Source organism: Typopeltis vanoorti, chromosome 5 (genome assembly GCF_054136105.1).
Source record: "Typopeltis vanoorti isolate ZY-2024b chromosome 5, IOZ_Tvanoo_1.0, whole genome shotgun sequence".
In the NCBI taxonomy this organism is placed as follows: domain Eukaryota; kingdom Metazoa; phylum Arthropoda; class Arachnida; order Uropygi; family Thelyphonidae; genus Typopeltis; species Typopeltis vanoorti.
This window is the reverse complement of record NC_143553.1, coordinates 41,230,160-41,254,667: the sequence shown is the minus strand read 5'-3', so window position 1 is coordinate 41,254,667 and position 24,508 is coordinate 41,230,160. Positions and strand designations below refer to the sequence as shown.

Here is a 24,508-nt window from a genome sequence, read left to right as displayed (position 1 = left end):
ATTTCAAGCCTTTGATGGCTTTTTCTACTTCAAGTATGGATATGTATTCCTGACTGCATGCCTGGTCAGTGTTTTTTACCACTGTGCTGTCATCACTGCTGGTTTCATTTAGCAGTTTTACAAAGTAATTACTCCATACTTCAAGGATATCTTTTTCTCCTGTTTTCATGTTACCTTTATCATCTCTAACTTCTTTTACAGCACTCTTTCCTTCATTCTTAAGCTTCTTACAATCTCCAGAATATTTTGCCACCTTCTTGATATTTATTTTCTATATTTTTGCCAAAGTCCTCCCATGACTTTGTTTAGCTAGTTTTACACAGTGTTTAACATTCTTGCATTTGTCTCTGTATTCTCTAAGAGCACAAGCTGACTTATTTGCCAGGAACATTTGATATGCTTTCTTCTTTTCCTTCACTGCCTCTTTTACTTCCTGTTTCCAACATGGAGTTCTAATTTTTCTGTCCTTGTAGACAACTTCACCACATGCCTCTGTAGCTGAATCAATCAGGGCTTTCTTCAAGGCTTGCCACTGAATCTCAAAGGTTTGATTCCTGTTCTTAAACTCTTTCATTTTTTTTTCAATAAACTTTCTGTATTTTAGTCTACAGTTCACATCTGAGAGCTGCTCAACTTTTATTCACTTTAAATCTTTCTTACGTTATTCTTTTCAATATGAAATTCAATTTTACCCTGCTCAAGACTAAATAGTGATCCCTTCCAATTTCAAATCCTCTGTACACTCTGGTGTCCTGCACCAGGGAGAAAACATCACTATCAACACTAACATAGTCAATGAGACTTTTCTTATTCCTTGCTTCTTCTCTCCATGTGAATTTGTGCACATTTTTATGTTGGAACATGGTGTTAGTAATAATCTGTCCATGTCCTGAGCAGAAATCCAACAGATATTTGCCATTATTATTAGCTTTGCTCTTTTCTCCAAATTTTCCCAAAATATTTTTATATGTCTCACAATCATTTCCTACTCTGCTATTTAGATCCCCAACAAGGACCAACTTTTCCTTTTTCATCGTGTCAGTCGCTTTTTCTAAAGCCTCAAAAAAATTCCTCCACTTCTACCGTAGTAGAACCTTCTGTGGGACCATAGACACAAATAAGTCTCATTGTCCGGTTCCCCATTCTCGTATTTGCCCACATTACTCTACTTGAGACTGACTGCCATTCAAGAAGATTAGCCTCGTATTTTGTGTTGAATACTATGGCTACTCCTTTTCTTTGATTGTCATTGCCTGAATATAACATTTTGTATTTATTGCCCAGAAAGATCTCGCCAGTTTTTGTCTTTTTTGTTTCAGTCACCCCTATTATGTCGATCTGGTACTTAAGTAATTCCTCAGCTAGCTCCATTTTTTTTGCCATTCAGACTTCTTATGTTGATAATACTGATATTTAACTCTGGTGATGTTGAGTTAAGGTGTAAGGGCTGGCAATTTGGGATTTAGCTGACCAAATTGTATTCTTATTGGTTAAACCAAAATAAAAAATGATGGTATTAATAAATTAAAGACTTAATTCGGTATGTTAGTCAAGTAAATAATTGTTTAATGTCCGAGTAGTTTCACTGACTAATATCTGTCAGCATTTTCAGGGATACACAGGTAAGCAATGGAAAGTAACAAAAACTAGGAAACTAACCGACAATCTTAAAAATTATATAAAGTTATCTCTGTGCGTGATACAATATGCGTGTCGCAAGTACGTTTTATTTGTTGAGATATTTGTTGTAATTTTCATGAAAGTTCATTTCTTTTTGGTTGAATGATCTGATTAGAGTTTTCCATATATCTGGTAGGATTAGGCCTTAATTCTTATTTAAGTTACCTGTTGAACAGGCAACTGTAGCAGCTTCTTTGAATGTTCTGGAATGGTAGTTCTCTTCTATGTGGGGCATATGACTCATATCCCATTCAATATTATGGTTGGTAGAGGCGAAGTGGGAAGAAAGGCCTGATATATCTTGTCTGTTATTCCTTACATACCCTATGTGTTCTTTCTTTCTTGTTTCAAAACTTCTAGATGTCTGTCCGATGTAATTGATGCTGCATGAACAGGGTATGCTGTAAATTCCAGAGTATTTGTAGAAAGGATGGCTATCTTTTGGGGATCTTATAATCTTTTGAATGGTCTCAATAGGTTTGAAGGTTACTCTGATATTGTATTGTTTTGGAAGAGCTAAAAAAATGACATACCACAAAGACATCTCATTGTCTTTGTGGTATGTCATTAAAGAGAATCTTGTTGATGGGTCTTGTAGGGTAGCCATTTAGGGATAGATCTCTGGATATTTTCATTAATTCTTGTAAGTCGCCACGATCTGTAGTACACTGTATAGCTCTTTTTTTAAGCATATGGATAATGCTGAGTTTCTGGGATATGTGGTGAGACAAGTCGAAATGGAGGTAGCATCCACTGTTGGTAGGTTTTCTATATACCGACAGGTTGATGCTATTGTCAGTTTGTTTCTTAATAAGGTCGTCTAGGAATGGAAGTTTATTATCTTTTTCTAGTTCCAATGTGAACTTGATAGTGTTGTGGAAGCAATTAATTTTGTTTAGATAATCCTTTAGTTCTTCTTTTTTGTGATTCCAAATGATGAACATGTCGTCAACATACCTAAACCATGTGGTTAGTTTAGGGGTAATTTGGGATAAAATTTGAGTTTCCAAATTTTCTAAGAATAGGTCAGCACAAGTAGGAGAGAGAGGGCTACCCATGGCTAATCCAGTAAGTTGTTTGGAGTAGGTTTTTTTTTTTTCCAAAAAAAGAAAGAAAGAAGAACTAATGGATTATCTAAACAAAATTAATTGCTTCCATAACACTATCAAGTTCACATTGGAACTAGGAAAAGATCATTCCTAGACGTCCTTGTTAAGAAACAAACTGACAATAGCATCAACTTGTCGGTATATAGAAAACCTACCAACACTGGACGCTACCTCCATTTTGACTCGTCTCACCACATATCCCAGAAACTCAGCATTATCCATATGCTTAAAAAAAGAGCTGTACAGTGTACCACAGAGCCTAGCGACTTACAAGAAAAATTAATGAAAGTATCCAGAGATCTATCCCTAAATGGCTACCCTACAAGACTCGTCAACAAGATTCTCTTTAATGACATACCACAAAGACAACGAGATGAAACCCAATACATCAGCTCTATAACAATTCCATTTGTTAGTACCATATCCAAAAATTAGCCCTTCTTCTAAAACTATACAATATCAGAGTAACCTTCAAACCTATTGAGACCATTCAAAAGATTATAAGATCCCCGAAAGATAGCCATCCTTTCTACAAATACTCTGGAATTTACAGCATACCCTGTTCATGCAGCATCAATTACATTGGACAGTCATCTAGAAGTTTTGAAACAAGAAAGAAAGAAGTAAGGAATAACAGACAAGATATATTAGGCCTTTCTTCTCACTTTGCCTCTACCAACCATAATATTGAATGGGATATGAGTCATATACCCTACATAGAAGAGAACTGCCATTCCAGAACATTCAAAGAAGCTGCTACAGTCACCCGTTCAATGGATAATTTAAATAAGAATCAAGGCTATATGGAAAACTCTAATCAGATCATTCAACCAAAAAGAAATGAACTTTCATGAAAATTACAATAAATATCTCAACAAATAAAACTTTGTATAATTTTTAGAATTGTCGGTTAGTTTCCTAGTTTTTGTTACTTTCCATTGCTTACCAGTGTATCCCTGAAAATGCTGACAGATATTAGTCAGTGAAACTAGTCAGACATTAAACAATTATTTACTTGCCCTAACATACCGAATTAAGTCTTTAATTTATTAATACTTTCATGTTTGAAATAAAAGCGATAATCCTTCTTTACATTCTATTTACATTTTACAAAAATTCTACTTTATGGTGGATATGACTTCCCATTTAAACGCACCAAATAAGAAACTACAGGGAAAGGGAAATTACAACAGTTTTGCTTTTAGAAGAAGTGATTTCATTGGAACAAAAATTATATTTATTTGCGACAGGCTTAGAAAAATGCACATTATTACATTTTCCTACGTTGAAGAAATATTCAACAACAACAAGCTGATAATTCCATAAATTTAACCTTTTTCAAAGAAATTGTGGTCTCCCATTAAATGCGATCTGAATTTAATGGGAGATTTGAGGAATTTAGAAAGAATAAGGCAACTATGTTATTTTTATTGCGACCACTTGAAATTAATCCTACCGAATTAAATTTTTCACCTTTTGCTGGAATTGATGAGGCTGCATTTCAACTTCAGTTAGAGAACCTGAAAACCCAGGATTTGTTGAATTCAAAATTTAAAAATCTTAAAGCCGACCTAGAGGAGTTGGAAAGACAAAAATCTACCTTTGCAATACAAAAAAAAAATGGTCTGAAATAGAAGATCTTAAAAAGCAAGGAGAGCCTACAGAACTTGCATTCTGTAGCCCCCCCCGGTGCCTACAGCGTCCAACCCCCTGAGTTCCAGGCCGGTAAGACAAAAAACGTGACATAAAAACATTTCTAATTTCGGCTTATCTTTTTATATATATACAGTAGATTGTGGACTTGGACACTAAACCTCTATATTATACTTATTTATCATCATTTGAGATCTATCTATGGATTACTTCATTCTTGCCTTGACAGTGGTCTATTTTGTTGTTCAGTTATTGGAAACAAAATAATGAAAAAATAAATAATAATTTGATAATGTAATCAAAATTTGATGGAGCCAGTTCGCAAACATGTTTTTCAAAATTTGTAATGCTACACATTTTCATCATCATCAAATTCCTGCCATGTACCCTCAAGGGGTGTACAGGATATGACAGTACTACATGAAAAAATTACATCATTACTAACTTCCTATCTACAATTTTCCTCCAAATCAGTCTGTTACTTGTCAAGACTCCAACATTATCAGATCTTATATTTCTATCGTCTAAGGCACTTTGTACCGTATCAATCCACCTATATCTTGGTCTTCCTCTGGGTCGTTTTCCTGCCAGCCTGGCAGAGAACACTTGTTTTGCTAATCTTTCCTCTCCCATTCTATTTAAGTGACCATACCATCTGAGATTAGCTCTGCTAACGCATTCCTGGATGCTAACAATGTCAAGTTCTTTCCTAATATCCTCATTTTTAATATGATATTGCCATTGATGCCATCTGTTCACGCCTCTAATCTTTCTCAGGACTCTCATATCTGCGGTTTCTAGTCTTTGGTCAAGTGTTTTACTTCTGACCCAGCTCTCAGATCCATAAGTTAAATTGGTTTGAACACAGTCTTGTATACAGCTAATTTAGTGTTCCGACTAATTTCTTTCTTATTCCATATGAATTTATTCAATTGACTTCCCACGATACCAGCTTTGCTGATTCTGTTGTCTATTTCTATATTTAGTTTACCATCTTCAGTAAAAATTGTGCCTAAGTAGCTGAAATGTTTTACTTGTTCCACAGGTTCTCCATTCACAACACAGTTGACATTTTCAATGATTCTGCCTATTTTCATTGTCTTTGTCTTTTTATTGCTGACCTTCATACCATATCTATTACAACAGCTATTCAATTTAGTCAGAGAATCTTGCAGACTTGTAGCGGATTTATTTAGAAGTATAACATCATCCGCATAAAGCAAAGAGCTGACATTAACATCTCCAATTTTGATATCAGGTTTAATACCACATTCCTTCATAATGTGATCCATATAGATAATGAATAACAGAGGGGATAATGTACATCCTTGTCTCACACCAGATTTAACATTAAACCATCTTCCTGTGCTTCCTTCAATTCTAACTACTGACTCACAACTCAAATAAAGACTAAGTATTGCTTGATATAATGCCCCATTGACACCATATAACTGCAGCGTATTGAATAGCTTCTCTCTTGGCACCTTGTCATATGCCTTTTCCAAATCGACAAAACTTAAATACAGATCTTTGTTATATTCCCATGCTTTCTCGACTATTTGTCGTAAAGTGAAGATCTGATCCTGACAGCCTCTATTTGGCCTGAATCCAGCTTGTTCTTCACCAAGCTTTTCTTCCACAATTCTTCTCAACCGTTTCTCAAATATACTTGCATAGATTTTGCCAGGAACACTCAGTAGGGAAATACCTCTGTAATTCTCACATTCAGTTTTATTTCCCTTTTTATATATAGGTACTATGAGAGCTCTACTCCAATCATCAGGAATTCGTCCTTCTGTCCAGGCTTTCTGAACTATGCAGTGCAGCCACTGTAAGACTCTTATACCACCATACTTCAGCATTTCTGGTCGAATATCATCTACTCCTGCTGCCTTTCCACAGTTCAAGCCTTTGATGGCTTTTTCTACTTCAAGTATGGATATGTATTCCTGACTGCATGCCTGGTCAGTGTTTTTTATCACTGTGCTGTCATCACTGCTTGTTTCATTTAGCAGTTTTTCAAAGTAATTACTCCATACTTCAAGGATATCTTTTTCTCCTGTTTTCATTTCACCTTTATCATCTCTAATTCCTTTTACAGCACTCTTTCCTCCATTCCTAAGCTTCTTCAACAACCTCCAGAATATTTTGCCACCTTCTTGATATTTATTTTCTATATTCTTGCCAAAGTCCTCCCATGACTTTTGTTTAGCTAGTTTTACACACTGTTTAGCTTTCTTACATTTGTCTCTGTATTCTGTAAGAGTAAAAGCTGACTTATTTGACAGGAACTTTTGATATGCTTTCTTCTTTTCCTTCACTGCCTCTTTAACTTCCTGTGTCCACCAGGGAGTTCTGATTTTTTTATCTTTGCACACAACCTCACCACATGCCTCTCTGGCAGAATCAATCAATGTTTCCTTCAGAGTTTGCCACTGAATCTCCAAGGTTTGATTCCTGTTCTCAAACTCTTTCATTTTCTTTTCAATAATATTTCTGTATTTTAGTCTACAGTTTACATCTGAGAGCTGCTCAACTTTTATTCGCTTTAAAACTTTCTTACATGTTATTCTTTTCAATATGAAATTCAATTTTATCCTGCTCAAGACTAAATAGTGATCACTTCCAATTTCAAATCCTCTGTACACTCTGGTGTCCTGCACCAGGGAGAAAACATCACTATCAACAATAACATAGTCAATGAGACTTTTCTTATTCCTAGCCTCTTCTCTCCATGTGAATTTGTGCACATTTTTATGTTGGAACATGGTGTTAGTAATAACCAGTCCATGTCCTGAGCAGAAATCCAACAGATATTTGCCATTATTATTAGCTTTGCTCTTTTCTCCAAATTTTCCCAAAATATTTTTGTATGTCTCACAATCATTTCCTACTCTACTATTTAGATCCCCAACAAGGACCAACTTTTCCTTTTTCATTGTGTCAGTTGCTTTTTCTAAAGCCTCAAAAAATTCCTCCACTTCTACCTTAGTAGAACCTTCTGTGGGACCATAGGCACAAATAAGTCTCATTGTCCAGTTCCCCATTCTCATATTTGCCCACATTACTCTACTTGAGACTGACTGCCATTCAAGAAGATTAGCCTCGTATTTTGTGTTGAATACTATGGCTACTCCTTCTTTTCCTTGATTGTTATTGCCTGAATATAACATTTTGTATTTATTGCTCAGAAAGATCTCACCAGTTTTGGTCTTTTTTGTTTCAGTCACCCCTATTATGTCGATCTGGTACTTATCTAATTCCTCAGCTAGCTCCATTTCTTTGCCATTCAGGCTTCTTACGTTGATAGTACCGATCTTTAACTCTGGTGATGTTGAGTTGGGGTTTGTTTTCAGATTTGTTCCAGTAGCTGACTTTTCGCTGTTCGCCCTGGTTCCCTGGCGAAAACAACGGGGGCCTTGTTTAACCGGGCGACGCCCCAGCCGGCATGAAATTTTGTCATGTTGTACCATCATTTTTTTATTTTGGTTTAACCAATAAGAATACAATTTGGTCGGCTAAATCCCAAATTGCCAGCCCATCCTCGTTCGTTCAGTATCAAAGTAGATACCCAACAGGGTGCACCACGAGAAGGTGAGGATTGGACATTAGGTCAGAAGCCTTGGTCGGTTCTCCGCATTCCTTTAAAGGCTATGTGGAGGTCTCCTCTCAGTTATACAGCTTTGACCCTTAAGCACCCCATTTTAGCTAAGCTACACATTTTAGACATTTTAAATAACAAGGTCAATGAAGTAATGATCAGAGACAAAGAAAATCAAATGAATACTGCAAGGAATTTGAAAATTATAATAAAACTGGAGATACTAGAAATGCTATTCAATTGATAAACCATATCTGTTATCACAAAACAGAAGTGGAAATATTGTCACACGTGACAAAAATGGTAGGCAGCTATCAGAAAATTTGAACTTGATGAAAGAATGGAGGAAACTACTTTCAAGAATTACTGAATGCTGATAATCCCTAACATTCAACTAGTTAACAGACTTGCATCTTACCACTGCTCTACCAATAAATTGTGAAGACTTCACTGAAAATGAACTAAAAATAATAATAGTTCAGACAAAAGCAGGAAAATTCCTGGCGATTGATGGAATCAGAGCAGAAGCTTTCAAAAATGCTGAATATAACACATTCTAATCTCCTTGCCATAACGAATCAAGCATTAAACACTAGAATAATACCTGAACAATGGAAACAAGGCTTTATTGTCCTTATACCCAAAAATGGCAATCTTAGTAGAATTGATAACTACAGAGGTATTACTTTGCTATCAACCACAGTTAAAATCTACAATAGGGTGATACTCAATAGAATCTTACTTAACACCACTTTTAAGAAAAAACCAAACTGGATTTCTAAAAAAAAAATAAATGTACAATAGAACAGAAATATTGCATCAGAAGAATCGTAGAAGGTTCACGTGACAAAACATACCACTCATTTTAACCTTTATACACTTCAGAAAAGTCTGACTCCGTTAATAGAGAAGTAATGTTTAAAAACTTCTATGGTCTAGCCTCAAAAATCATACAAGCAATCTTATTAAGATTATGATATTACAGTAATTCTTTAAAACAGAAACATCTGAATCCTTTCTGGTGACAACAGGAGTCCTGCAAGGTGATGTACTAGCACCTTATTTGTTCTTGGTATATGCTTGGACTATATCTTTCTGACCATCAACAGAGAAAATCTTGGTTTAGTTTTTCTCTGTTGATGGTCAGAATTTAGAACATTAACTCCTTCAGAACTACATGTCTCAGACTGATCCTTGGATACACTTGGATGGACTGTCACTAACTCTACTGTGCTAAATCTGGCTAAGCAAGAACCACTTGTCAATACAACCAAAAAATTATAACATGGATGGCTTGGGCATCAACTCACCCATTTTGGAATCCCTCATCCTGTACAAAGTGGAAGATGACAGTTGCAGTAGAGGAAGATGATCAAACAATTTTGGCAATACATCCGTGAAACCATCAATAGATTGAACTGTAAAACTCCATCTAACATCTACCAGTTAGCTCAGATAGAGACTTGGAAGACCATAATTTGCAATCTTTAATTTTGTTGTATATCTCTTTTCGCATTGTATCATATTGTGAATAAACTATGATGATCATTGCTAAATTTTGAAAGGAATCACTAAAGTACATTTAATAGCAAAGTAAAAATGTCAACTAACATTAAAAAAAATAAAATAAAAGAGTAATTTCACTAAATGCCAGTGAACCTGACTGATTCTTTTTGGTCATACATTTTTGTATAGCTTAAAGATATTTCAATCAGACCACTCATTTTCAGTCACCTGTTTTGGAACACAAACAAATAAATGAATTGCAGCTCTGTGGTGAAGCATAAAATAATGTGTATTTTTCTGAATTCTCTCTCTTGCTCATTCTTTTATCATCATCATCATCAAATTACATCATTACTAACTTCCTATCTACAATTTTCCTCCAAATCAGTCTGTTACTTGTCAAGACTCCAACATTATCAGATCTTATATTTCTATCGTCTAAGGCACTTTGTACTGCATCAATCCACCTATATCTTGGTCTTCCTCTGGGTCGTTTTGCTGCCAACCTGGCAGAGAACACTTGTTTTGCTAATCTTTCCTCGCCCATTCTGTTTAAGTGATCATACCACCTGAGATTAGCTCTGCTAATGCATTCCTGGATGCTGACAATCTCAAGTTCTTTCCTGATATCCTTGTTTTTAATATGATATTGCCATTGATGCCATCTGTTCATTCCTCTAATCTTTCTCAGGACTCTCATATCTGCGGTCTCTAGTCTTTGGTCAAGTGTTTTACTTCTGACCCAGCTCTCAGATCAATAAGTTAAAACTGGTTTGAACACTGTCTTGTATACAGCTAATTTAGTGTTCCGACTAATTTCTCTCTTATTCCATATGAATTTATTCAATTGACTTCCCAAAATACCAGCTTTGCTGATTCTGTTGTCTATTTCTATACTTAATTTACCATCTTCAGTAAAAATCGTGCCAAAGTAGCTGAAATGTTTTACTTGTTCCACAGGTTCTCCATTCACAACACAGTTGACATTTTCAATGATTCTGCCTATTTTCATTGTCTTTGTCTTTTTATTGCTGACCTTCATACCATATCTATTACAACAGTTATTCAATTTAGTCAGGGAATCTTGCAGACTTGTAACGGATTTATTTAGAATTATAACATCGTCCGCATAAAGCAAAGAGCTGACATTAACATCTCCAATTTTGATATCATGTTTAATACCACTTTCCTTCATAATGTGATCCATATAGATAATGAATAGCTGATGGGATAATGTACATCCTTGTCTCACGCCAGATTTAACATTAAACCATCTTCCTGTACTCCCTACCCCTTTCAATTCTAACTGCTGACTTACAACTCAAATAAAGACTAAGTATTGCTTGATATAATGCCCCATTGACACCATATAACTGCAGCGTATTGAATAGCTTCTCTCTTGGCACCTTGTCATATGCCTTTTCCAGATCAACAAAACTTAAAGACAGATCTTTGTTATATTCCCATGCTTTCTCGACTATTTGTCGTAAAGTGAAGATCTGATCCTGACAACTTCTATTTGGCCTGAATCCAGCTTGTTCTTCACCAAGCTTTCTTCCACAATTCTTCTCAACCGTTTCTCAAGTATACTTGCATAGATCTTGCAAGGAACACTCAGTAGGGAAATACCTCTGTAATTCTCACATTCAGTTTTATTTCCTTTTTTTATATATGGGTAGTATGAGAGCTCTACTCCAATCATCGGGAATTCGTCCCTCTGTCCAGGCTTTCTGAACTATGCAGTGCAGCCACTGTAAGACTCTTATACCACCATACTTCAGCATTTCTGGTCGAATATCATCTACTCCTGCTCACTTTCCACATTTCAAGCCTTTGATGGCTTTTTCTACTTCAAGTATGGATATGTATTCCTGACTGCATGCATGGTCAGTGTTTTTTACCACTGTGCTGTCATCACTGCTGGTTTCATTTAGCATATTTACAAAATAATTACTCCATACTTCAAGGATATCTTTTTCTCCCGTTTTCATGTCACCTTTATCATCTCTAACTTCTTTTACAGCACTCTTTCCTCCATTCCTAAGCTTCTTACAATCTCCAGAATATTTTGCCACCTTCTTGATATTTATTTTCTATATTTTTGCCAAAGTCTTCCAATGACTTTTGTTTAGCTAGTTTTACAGTGTTTAGCTTTTTTACATTTGTCTCTGTATTCTCTAAGAGCACAAGCTGGCTTATTTGCCAGGAACTTTTGATATGCTTTCTTCTTTTCCTTCACTGCCTCTTTAACTTCCTGTGTCCACCAGGGAGTTCTGATTTTTTTATCCTTGCAGACAACCTCACCACATGCCTCTCTGGCAGAATCAATGTTTTCTTCAGAGTTTGCCACTGAATCTCCAAGGTTTGGTTCCTGTTCTCAAATTCTTTAATTTTTTCTTCAATGAACTTTGTCTATTTTAGTCTACAGTTCACATCTGAGAGCTGCTCAACTTTTATTCGCTTCAAAACTTTCTTACATGTTATTCTTTTCAATATGAAATTCAATTTTATCCTGCTCAAGACTAATTAGTGATCACTTCCAATTTCAAATCCTCTGTACACTCTGGTGTCCTGCACCAGGGAGAAAACATCACTATCAACATTAACATAGTCAATGAGACTTTTCTTATTTCTTGCCTCTTCTCTCCATGTGAATTTGTGCACATTTTTATGTTGGAACATGGTGTTAGTAATAACCAGTCCATGTCCTGAGCAGAAATCCAACAGATATTTGCCACTATTATTAGCTTTGCTCTTTTCTCCAAATTTCCCAAAATATTTTTGTATGTCTCACAATCATTTCCTACTCTGCTATTTAGATCCCCAACAAGGACCAACTTTTCCTTTTTCATTGTGTCAGTTGCTTTTTCTAATGCCTCAAAAAATTCCTCCACTTCTACCTTAGTAGAGCCTTCTGTGGGACCATAGGCACAAATAAGTCTCATTGTCCAGTTCCCCATTCTCATATTTGCCCACATTACTCTAATTGAGACTGACTGCCATTCAAGAAGATTAGCCTCGTATTTTGTGTTGAATACTATGGCTACTCCTTCTTTTCCTTGATTGTCATTGGCTGAATATAAGATTTTGTATTTATTGCTCAGAAAGATCTCACCAATTTTGGTCTTTTTTGTTTCAGTCACCCCTATTATGTTGATCTGGTACTTATCTAATTCCTCAGCTAGCTCCATTTCTTTGCCATTCAGGCTTCTTATGTTGATAGTACCAATCTTTAACCCTGGTGATGTTGAGTTGGGGTTTGTTTTCAGATTTGGTCCAGTAGCTGACTTTTCACTGTTCGCCCTGGTTTCCTGGCGAAAACAACGGGGGCCTTGTTTTAACTGGGCGACGCCCCAGATGGCATGAAATTTTGTCATGTTGTACCATCATTTTTTATTTTGGTTTAACCAATAAGAATACAATTTGGTTGGCTAAATCCCAAATTGCCAGTCCATCCTCGTTCGTTCAGTATCCAAGTAGATACCCAACAGGGTGCACCACGAGAAGGTGAGGATTGGACATTAGGGAACCGACCAGAAGCCCTGGTCGGTTCTCTGCATTCCTTTAAAGGCTATGTGGAGGTCTCCTCTCAGTTATGCAGCTTTGACCCTTAAGCATCCCCATTCTTTTATTATTGTTTAAGAATATAGAATCACAGCCAATCTAATATTGTATGGTGTCATTTAAATATAATGGAAAGTGATTAGTAAAACTTCAAAGTAAAAGGACAAAAGACCCAGTAAAACCAATATATATATATATATTGATGCAACAGGAGGAAAATTTTGAAAGATGGAAAATGCAAGGGCTGATCAAACCAAAGGTCAAATGCCTGATAAATAATAGATTAACTGTGAATGAAATTGCCATGAAAATAGTATTGAAGTTTTGTTCATGTATCATGATTGTAATATACTTATTATGGGTATATACCAAAAAAAATACTGCTTATTATGTTTAACACACTGCATTTCCATAATACAGCTATAAATTTCTGCTAAGAACACTCATTTTTAAGCAAACTATCGGTTAGGTAATCTGGAAATCTATTCTGTAGTCTGTTTTTTATCTGCAGGCCTGCACTATAAATGTGGTACTATCATGCCAGATAGTGAAAATCACCCACCACCTCTCCTCCTTTTTTTATGATTAACTATGTATTAATTACTACTTAATTTCTCATCTGCTGTTTTTAATGAGTTTCTGATATGTGTTTTTGTGTTAGAATCATAAGTTATGAAACATATTTGGATGTGTGTGTGTGTGTGTGTGTGTGTGTGTGTGTGTGTGTGTGTGTGTGTGTGTGTGTGTGTGTGTGTAAAGAAAACTTATGACACAAAAAAAGTTTATTTTTTGTAATTTTATAGGGTCTTCTTCCTCTGCAAAAGGAACAACTAATCTCCATTTAGATATTAGTGATTCACTTAATATTATGGTATACGTAGGTATTCCTAAGGATGCCAATAAAGATGATGATAATATACAAGGTGAGTGTCACATAATTTTTTGCTATGAATAGAATTGTCAGATGCAATAATTCAATAAAGCCCATTTAATTGGAAGTTTTTAGTTACTGTAAAGTTATCTGCTTGATTTGTCATAACATGTGTGTATGATAACTATATTTGTTTGTAACATATATGAAAATATATTATATACTGATATCTTCTTAGTTTTACATATGAAGATGAATAATATTATACATTGTTGCAAGTTTCCCCATTTGAGTTTACAAAACCATAGGCACCAAAACAAAACTATTTTCTTCTCCACTCTCTCTCTCTTATCTCAAAAATATTGCAGACAGTGAATAGCAAACCAAAGAACAATGCAACAAGTTCCCTTTGGTTGGGGGGGGGGGGGGTTCTGAGTTCCAATTCCTATCACTGACTGGAATATTTATGCAAAATAAAAGGACCTTATAATGTGAAGGTTGTTAGCTCTCTTATATAGAGGCAGCAGGGTTCCTTCCTCCTGGATACCAAGGTTATTCATTCTATCAGCAGACAACTGGAAACAACAGCATGGAAAGACCTGGGTTTGATTCCAGTGGTAGTGTGAAACATTTGTCTTCCTGTCAAATAATGAGATAAATTTTGACAACTTCTGTATAAGATGTTCACATTCTACAAAACATGAACTGGTGAGAGAACATGTGCAACTTGATTCAATATAATTTTTTTAAGTTAAAAGAAATGGTCTTTACATGTTTTGTGCATGCTTTGTAAATAAACTTTGCAAAGCTTGCACAAAACACATTTAGATTATCAGTAATTCTCAGCTGTCATTCGTCTGTCCTTGGATTCTCACATTATTACACTTAACCATTCCCAACAAATTTTTATTTATTGGGAACATCTGGCTGAGCCTATATGCTCAACCAGATGATCTGACCCAAGACTAATGAAAATCAGTAGTGTTGGGGTAGTTATATTGTGATTGGCTAAGAGCAGAGGCCCCCCCCCCCCTCCCGTTTCCAATAGTTAAGCCAAACAGCCTCAGCTATTCCCTTTGGGGAATAAAAGGAGTTACTGGATTTATTTTATATCTTCATGTTTCTTTTTCAATCATGCACTAGACTTTCAAGTCATCTTAAGATGGAATAAATACCTTCATTCTTTGTTTGTTGCTGTTGTTTTTTTTTTTCTTCCCCTAAATAATTTATATTAAAAAAAATCTGTCATTCAGTGATTTGTAAGTAGGGGAGAATGAATCATCCGATCATCATTAAACCTGGGAACATAGAGAATCATAATACCAAGTGATTCTATAATTTGATTTCTCAGCTTACCTAGCTAAAAAGCTGGTGCATCACTTTGTCCAGTTTTCATTTAATCCAGATAGTCGTGCAAGTGTGAAGATAAGTTTCATGTTTTAGATGTACATTAGAAATGAAACAGTTTGCACAATACAAATTTGTATTATGCCATAAATGTATAGGTATAATGAAAAAATTATAATAATTGGGTTGTGTGTGTGTGTGTGTGTGTGTGTGTGTGTGAGAGAGAGAGAGAGAGGTAACTTAAGATTCAAAGCTAGATAACTGGGAGGAAGCTTCAATATAGCCTTTTAAGGAATATGGAGAACCAACTGGGACTTGTGACCTAATGCTAATCCACACTTTTTTTTTTTTCTTGTAGTACATCTTATTAGTATGTACCTACTCATATACTTAATGAGTAAATACATACTAATGAGGATGGGCTGGCAATTTAGGATTGACCTGACTAAATTGCAATCAGTGTTGGTTTAAACCAAAAAAAAATCATAATGTGATAAGATGAAATGTCATAGTCCAATTTACCTGGCAGGACAAAGCTCTTACTTTTTTTGTGAAGGAATCAGGGAAAATAGTGAAAAGTCAGCTATCTGAATAAACTCTGACTCAACACCAGCAAAATTCAAGATAGGTGTTATAAGTATAGGAAGTATCAAAAAATAAATAAAGTAGAACTGGCAGAATTAGAGCAGTAGCACATCAACATAATTGGTTTTACCAAAACAAAATAGATAAAACAGGTGAGATTCTTCTGAATTGCAAATACAAGATGTTATGTTCAGGTAGTAATGATCATTGCAAGAAAAGGAGTAGCTATACTATTCAACTAAATACAAGGGTAATCTTAAATGGCAGGCAATTTTTATTACAAATACGTCACTAAGTAGAATGATATAGGTAGACATCAAAATGGGGAATTGAAGTGATACTTTACATCTGTAGACTTGCAGAATGCTAATAAAGAAGTGGAGGAATTTTTTTGAGTCATAAGAAAAGACAAATGATATAAAGAAAATAATGGAAAAAGTTGGTCCTTGTTGAAAATCTAAACAGCATAGTAGGAAATGAATACCATACATATAGAAATGTGTTGGAAAATTTGAAGAAAAGAGGAAAGTTAATAATATGGTAAGGTACCTGCTGGGTTTCTGTTGAGTACACGGACTAGTCATCAGTAATACCGTGTTCCAACATAAAGATAAGCATGAATTTATACTGAAAAAAAGACAAGAAATAGGAAATTTCACTGACTGTTATTGCTGATAAAGGGGAAAAAAAAAAAAAATCTTCATGCTGGTTCAGAATATAAGAATATGCAAGGGATTTGAAACAGGAAGTGATCAGGATGAAATTGAATATAATACTGAAAAATGTACAAGGAAGATCGAGCAGCTTTTAGTAGTGAAGTGTACCCTCAAATATATAAATATTCATGATAAATTGAAAAGATTTTAAAAGAAGAACCAAACTTTGGAGACTCGTTGGCTGAATATAAAGAAAACACATAGAGTTCTGTAAGAATAGAAAGAGCAGAACTTCAGGATAGTGATACGATTCCATGACTGAATTAGGATGCAATCATGGAAGAGAAAAAAGAGTATCAGATGTTCCAATTCAGCATGTGGCCTGAAATAATGCAGAGAAATATGTAAAAAAGCTTAGCAGTTTATAAAGTAAATAAAAGTCATAGGGAGACTAATTATTAATAATATAAAGACAAAGATAGCTGTTTTCTGGAAGCTATTGAGAAAGCTAACAAATGTGGGAAAAGTATACTCTGTAAGGAATGATATGTGATGAAGGTACCATGAAAACTGAAGATTAGAAATATTTTAGATATTTGGAACGATTACTATGATAGATTCCATGGATAAAACAAGCAGCAGAAAGGTGATAGAAAATAGTCAATCAGAAGTACATATCGATGCTTTACATGGAAGAGGCCATCAAAATCCTGAAATGTGAAAAGGCAACTGGCGTAAATGACATCTGACTAGAAATCCTCAAATATTGAGGTATAAAAGTTTTACAGTGGCTGCACTACATAATTCTAAACACTTGGTCAGAAGTGTATATTCCAGATGACTGGAGTTAAGCTCTCAATAGTACATCTTTTAAAAGGAAAGTAGAATATAAGAATTAGAGAAATTTTTTTTTACTGAATGTTCCATTAAGATATATACAAACACACTTGAGGCTAAGAAAAATTTGGAAAAGAAGCTGGGTTTCAGACCAAGTGGATGTGGTCAGTATCAGATTTTTTACTTTAAGACAGATAATTGAAAAGTCACTGGAATCTAGTCACAAGATCTAAATTGATGCAGTTAGAGGTGCATTAGAAGACTAAAATATAAGATCTGACAATATTGGATCTTGTCAGATAAAACTAAATTGCAGTAAAATCATAAATAGAAAGTTGGTAATAACGTAAACTTTTGTTTGACTGTCATATCGTATACATACATATTAAAAAATTGATTTTGATGGAAATAGAGAGTAGGGAATAGGATAATATATATATATATATATATATCTAGAATGTAGTGGGATTGGGGGGTGGGGGAAGATATTCCCTGCTTCACACTGACACAGCTGATTCTGTGTTTGTTGTCCAGAAAGGGTTTACAGCCATTCTAGGCATCCAAGAAAACAAAGTGATGAAAGATATTCTTAATGTACCATTGCCCAAGGATGAAGTGGGAAAGTTTTGGTATAGTTAAAAAGATATTGTTGTAAACACTATTAGTAATAAGATTTATATTTTCTTTAATTAATATTGTATCCTTTGTATGCTAGTTGATAAGTGCTGCTGTGCAAATTTTTTTCAGATGTTGTACGAATAATTGAAGAAAGTAATTGCGATTCACTCACAAAAAGGCGTGCAAAAGAGAAAGGTGTCAAACCTGGTGCACTCTGGCATATTTATCACGCACAAGATGCAGACAGAATCAGAGACTTCTTAAATAAGGTAGGTTCTAATTTGCAGTTCATGCTTGAAAATGATTCATTCATATCATAGCCACATTAAAATTGAACAAAAAAACAAATAAAAGGCACCATCTTCTGCATATTATCTTCCAACTTTTCTGATTTATCCAAAACAGATCCCCTTTATTCAAAATATTCCCACTCAGTAGCCATGCTGTGGTCTCAGCATAACATAGCAGACTGTAAGTGATTTCAGACAAACACTCAAACTTTCAACTCAGTCTGCACTGAAGCCTGCCACTTGCAAAGCAAACATTAACAGGGCTAAGTGTGACTTTAAAAAAGGATACATACAGAAAACATCTCCTGCATGAGTTTTGATTCCTCACAAAACTACATCTCTATCTCAGCTGGATGGCAGTATTGCAACATCACTCTGAAGATAAAGCTGATCTCCTAGCATCATTCTTCTCTTGCATAGATGACCAATCACATAGTATCCCCATTGTTATCTGGAACATTGCATTGTGTACCTCCTGTGGCCTTCCAACAGAAATCAGAAGAATCTCAATTAACTTGATCCCTGAAAGGCTTCTGGTGCTGATGGTTTTCCACCATTTGTGCTCAAGAAATTTGCTCCTGATTAATACCTGTTCTTTAGCAGCTCTACACTATACTGTACTCACATAGAAGCAAGCCTATTTATAATTGATGCCAAAAAAAAAAAAGTGATAAATGTCTACTATAAAACTATTAATTCATTGCTCTTGCCTCGAGGTTTAAAGTAATGGAGAAGGGCACCAACAGTCAACTTCATCACTTGGAGAACTCTCAACTAATCAATGACACCAGATCAGTAGATCCACAGCAGACACGTGCTATGGAAAAGTTTGAAGAAACCTGCTGCTGCTATACAAGGCACATGATGATATTTAGCATCAACGGCTCTGTACCAATAAACCATAAATCAACCAACTAACTATCAATGGCTCTACAGCAAATCGCCTTCTTATTGTCTGCCTGTGGGATACTTGTTTGTGGTAGAGGGAGTCCGCAATGATGATACTGGCTCTTGTTAAAACATTATCCATCTTGCACGTTCTTTTCTTCCTATACTCTTTGTTCTACTTCTCTCGAGTCTTTTACTGTCCTGTTTTCCAGACTGCCATCATTGGAATCCATTGCTCGCTGCTATGGTTGTTAGCAGTGCAAGCAGGGTCCAAAACAGTGAGAGGCTACCAGGATTCCCTTTTCCAGGTGTCTGTGGCATGATGGACAGACAGTCCTTGATGGTCCTGTCAGATTAATGGATTATTGGATTTGCCTGCAAGAGTTAACAGTTTGGCAGTACGTTTCTATCTCCCCCCCCCCATCACAGAATCCAAGGTTTGCTGTAATGCCAGTATGGTGTCCAAGGTAGCATTGGCACTCTATTTCTGAACACAGGCATTGCTTACCATATAGTGGGCATCCATTTGTGACTCCATGGTGGATGGGGAGCTCTAGTACTGAATTCTCCATTCATTTGATGAAGAGTTATTCTCAAGTTTATCAGAAAACTACAACATGAACAAGAAACATCAATTACCTTCATTATACCGTATTTTCTTATTATAGATGCAACAGTGAATGTTTGACAGCAAAACTATCACCCTTCTTTATCTAGAAGTGTTCGGAAGGGTTGGCAGCAAACCCCAAATTGTGAAAAAGAACTTCTCAGAAAACATTACTGTTGAAACATCTCTCAGAAACAGTCAGAGCAACACTTTCATACAACATCATTTGAGGGAATGCCAGTTATGGTGACCCCTGCAAAACTTTAAAGTTTTGCAGGGAAAAACTTGTATTCCCTCAAATGATGTTGTATGAAAGTGTTGCTCTGACTGTTTCTGAGAGATGTTTCAACAGTAATGTTTTCTGAGAAGTTCTTTTCATTAGGAACATCAAGGCAGAACTTCCTTGATGTTCCTAATGAAGAGATTGCTGCAAATTTAAGGCATCAAGGAGTGACAGCCATAAGTAAAATTCTCATACATAACACTGATCCTTGTACCTATCAGAAACATCATTCTTATGTATAACATCCCTAAACCCTTCAACATCAGTGAAAACAGGAGCATTTCATTAGCCTGTTAAGCTCTATATCATAAAACCTTTTAGTTGCTTCAAATGTCAGAAATATGGAAACATTCATATTTTCAAACATTCAGGCAGGGGAAACAGTCTACTCCTGAGCATATCAAAGGCAGAAGGATGAAAAGGGAACCCATAGATCAAGACTGAGCTGCCATATGAGAAAGTTTAGCACAACACAAACATTTAGTGAACAATCTTCTTATGCCAAGGAGAGATGAGTAAAGCATGTTAGAAAGTATAACATATATGGCTCTCCCACTTTCTCACAGTTTTATCAAAAAAAATAGCAGTCCCTAAGCAGTATGATTTTTAGTTGCAAACCCCATAGGGCAAATTAGAGAGGGGGGGATGAATGTGGTCTCACTCCTCACGAACGCTAACAAGTTCTTTCCTAATATCCTTATTTTTAATATGATACTGCCATTGATGCCACCATCTGTTCACTCTCCTAATCTTTCTCAGAATGCCCATATCAGAGATCTCCAGTCTTTAATGAAGTGTTTTATTTCTAACCCACTTCTCAGATCCATAAGTTACAATTAGTTGGAACACTGTCTTGTATACAGCTAATTTAGTGTTTTGACTAATTTCTTTCCTATTCTATATAAATTTATTCAGCTGACTTCCTACCATAACAACTTGACTAATTCTGTTGTATATTTCCATATTTAATTTGCCATCTTCGCTAAAAATTGTGCCTGAACAGTTGAAATGTTTTACTTGTCTATAGGTTCACCATTCAGGATGTGCAGTTGAGGTTGTCAATGTTTCTGCTTATTTTCACTCTTTGTTTTTTTATTGCTGATTTGCATACCAAATCAAAACAATGCTAAAATCCTGTTATCTATTTGACTAGAGATTACTAACAGATCATTAAAACAAATAAATAGTATTAATGATGGCCTCACTTCAGGACTTCAATTGATGTGTGTGTGTGTACTCCAGATGATGATGATATTGATGGTTGAAATGTGGGGTAATATTTTGAAGTGCTTCCATAGCTCAGTCAGTATAGAAGAAGCCCTTGTGTTGGAAAGACCTGAGTTTGATTCCTGTCGGTGTCGCAAGTAACCTTTATCTGGTCTCTTTTGACTAATGATTGTTGCCGTAGAACCTATTGGCTGAATGTGTGCCATCTATATTCTAAGAATTTTTGGTCTACTATTATTGTTTAGATTAGGATGGTTGATTAAAATTTCACAGCTTCCTTAAAGTTGTGTTCATACCAAATTTTTAGTATGATGTTAAGGAGCAGCTCCCTTTCCAATCACTACACCACACTGATCAGAGCATGGTCAGAGAGGCCCAATTTATCAAAATTGTTAAATTTGGTATGTCATTTGTATTCTTTGTCATCTGTCTCATTGTGTGTGTGTGTGTGTGTGTGTGTGTGTACTCCAGATGATATTGATGGTTGAAATGTGGGGATAAATATTTTGAAGTGCCTCCGTAGCTCAGTCAATATAGATGAATCCCTTGTTTGTGTCGGAAAGTCCTGGGTTCGATTCCCATCAGTGATGCGAGTAACCTTTATCTGGTCTCTTTTGACTAAAGGTGAGTTAGCCGGTCTCATACGGAGGTAATGGGTTTTTCACCCAGAAACTCGGGTTTCATCCTCAGAACAGGCAACCCAGACTGTGAACACATGCGTCTACAGATAGGACACATCAGGAGGCATAGAGCTAACCACCTTATCCTTGAAATATGGTAATGGTAAAATTTAGAAAAATCCTTGACACTGTAAGGTAGAAGGGGAGGGAAGGAATAAGAAGAATTAAAATGAAGTTGTTACTCTAGGATAGTTGCCATTATAATTTTATTATAATGAATGTACTGATCAACATGTAACTGTTCCATCATGGATATCATGATGGAAAATAGATCAAGAAGACAATTACCAAGACGATGGGTAAGATTGTTTGATATGTCTATCTATACCAGTCTTCATTTCATATACATTAGAATCCACTTATTGTGATTGCAGGTAATATTATCAGTGAGCTATGGTTATCAAAATCAGTCGGTCCTAAAACACACCATTTAAAATTAATTAAAAATAATCCGTCTATTGTAATCAAAGTTTCGGTTATTGTTATCAAAATCCTCGAATGTTTAGCCTTTTGCATCTCAGAATTAAGAACTTTAAGGCTTAATCAGGAGAAAATTTAACGAAGAATGTTTTTGAAATCTGACTTTTGTGTGTTAATCTTCTTTAAATTTTATTCTTCCGTAAATCTTAAATATTCCAGGCAAATGCAGGTGGATATAAATACAGTCGAATTGTGATTTTTTGAGTTTATTTTCATGCTCTTTCAGTTTATTTATTTATTCGTATGGAGTTTCCTCCCTATTTCTCCCCCGTCCCCACTGGGGAAAGTTGGCCCCCCTCATTGGGGGGGGGGGGGTAAGTATTTATGACTAGATCCGTGTGTGTTCACGGGGCCTGCTTGCAGGATGAAAAACCGCAGATAAACTGGTGTGAAAAAACCTACTGTCCATTCCCAAGACCGGCTAACTTGGTTATGGCTGAGGAAGATCCTTAAGCTCCTCACGTCATCGACGGGAATCAAACCTAGGACACTCCTTCCCCATATGGTTGCGAAGCGCATAGCCACTAAGCTAACTGCGTGGACATGCTCTTTCAGTAAGAGAATTTGACTAAGTGCTTGTTAAAACAGCCCTTAGCATTATGGCAGAAGCAAGTAAAAAACAAATCTTTTCAAGAAAAGCAAAGAATTTTGGAGTGTTATGATAAATTGCCCAAAATGAGTCAGTGTAGTGCAGCTGTACGTGTTTAAAATTCCACAACCACTCTTGTGTATGATCTTAAAAAACAATCAAATGTTGAAAATTCAGTTCTTACTAATGAGAACATAGATCGGAGAGAGTTCGATCTGGTAAGGATACTCAAGTTGAATCTTAAACTTGAATATTAAAAAATTTTTAATGCTCAAGTTGAGCATTAAAAATTTGGTTTAGTAATGTTCATGAAAAGAATGCTTTGATTAATGGGCCTTTGATGCATCAAAAAGCAGAACTAGCAAAAACAATGTGCAAAGAAAATTTCACTGCAACTGACGGATGGTTTAACAGGTGGAAAAGCAAGAGAATATTGTGTACAAGCATATTCATGGTGAAGAAAAAAGTGCTGACTTTTTATCAGCTGATGCATGGATTAAGACTGAGTGGCCAAAAATTATTGCTGAATATTCTTCCGAGGATATTTACAATGTAGATGAAACAGGACTTTTCTTGCAATGCCTGAGCATACTTATTTGTTTCAAAATGAAAGTACTAAAGGATTTAAATCTTCAAAAGAGCGAGTGACAGTTCTTTATTATGCTAACATGAAAGGTGAGAAACGAGAGCTCCTAGTGATTGGAAAAAGTAAATAATCCTTGCACTTTTTAAAGGTGTCAAAAGTTTGCCTATTGACTACTGTTATACAAATGCTTGGATGACTAATGAAATTTTCAACAATTGGTTAGTTAAGTGGGATCCTAAAGCGAAAACTGTCTCGTTAGTAGTCAACTGCACTGCACGCACAAACAATTTATCATTAAAGAAAATAAAAGTAATCTTCTTGCCTTCGAACACTATATCGTTAATTCAACCATGTGAACAAGGCGTTATATAAGCTTTTAATGTTTATTATTGCGGGGAAGTTCGTGCAAGAGTTATAGCTAAATTTGATTATACTATAAAAGACCAATCTGATTCAAGTGCAATTGCAGGAAAGATTTCCCCTTCTTGATGCATTTCATTTAGTAGCAATGTCCTGGAAGTCTCAGAGAAGACTATTGAAAACTGCTTCCAAAAAGGCGAATTTTTTAAAACAAACTCTGAAAATCCTTCTTCCGAAGGATTTGAATATCTTACAAATGAAATTTTTGATAAAATCCCAGACACTATGTCAAAAGAAGAATTTGAAAATTGGTTGGATATTAATAACACTGTTGATTAATATTGTTATTAATAACAATGGCTGCTACAATGACAGTATCGGAAATATGCCAATCTACTTCTGATAAAAACTTTAAATCAGTAGAAGAAAGTGAACCTAATACAAGTATGGAAAAACAAATTTTAGAAGCTCCTCCAGCCAATGCCCACATG

At 35.5% G+C, this 24,508-nt stretch overlaps 1 protein-coding gene across 1 annotated transcript in view; it reads left to right on the top strand.

The window, feature by feature from the left end:
• LOC150106336 (uncharacterized) overlaps positions 1-24,508 on the top strand; it is a 580,415-nt gene that overhangs the window by 538,704 nt on the left and 17,203 nt on the right. The window contains 2 exon segments of the mRNA XM_090393088.1: positions 13,917-14,036; positions 18,157-18,296. Coding sequence (XP_090249214.1) covers positions 13,917-14,036; positions 18,157-18,296 — 260 coding nt within the window.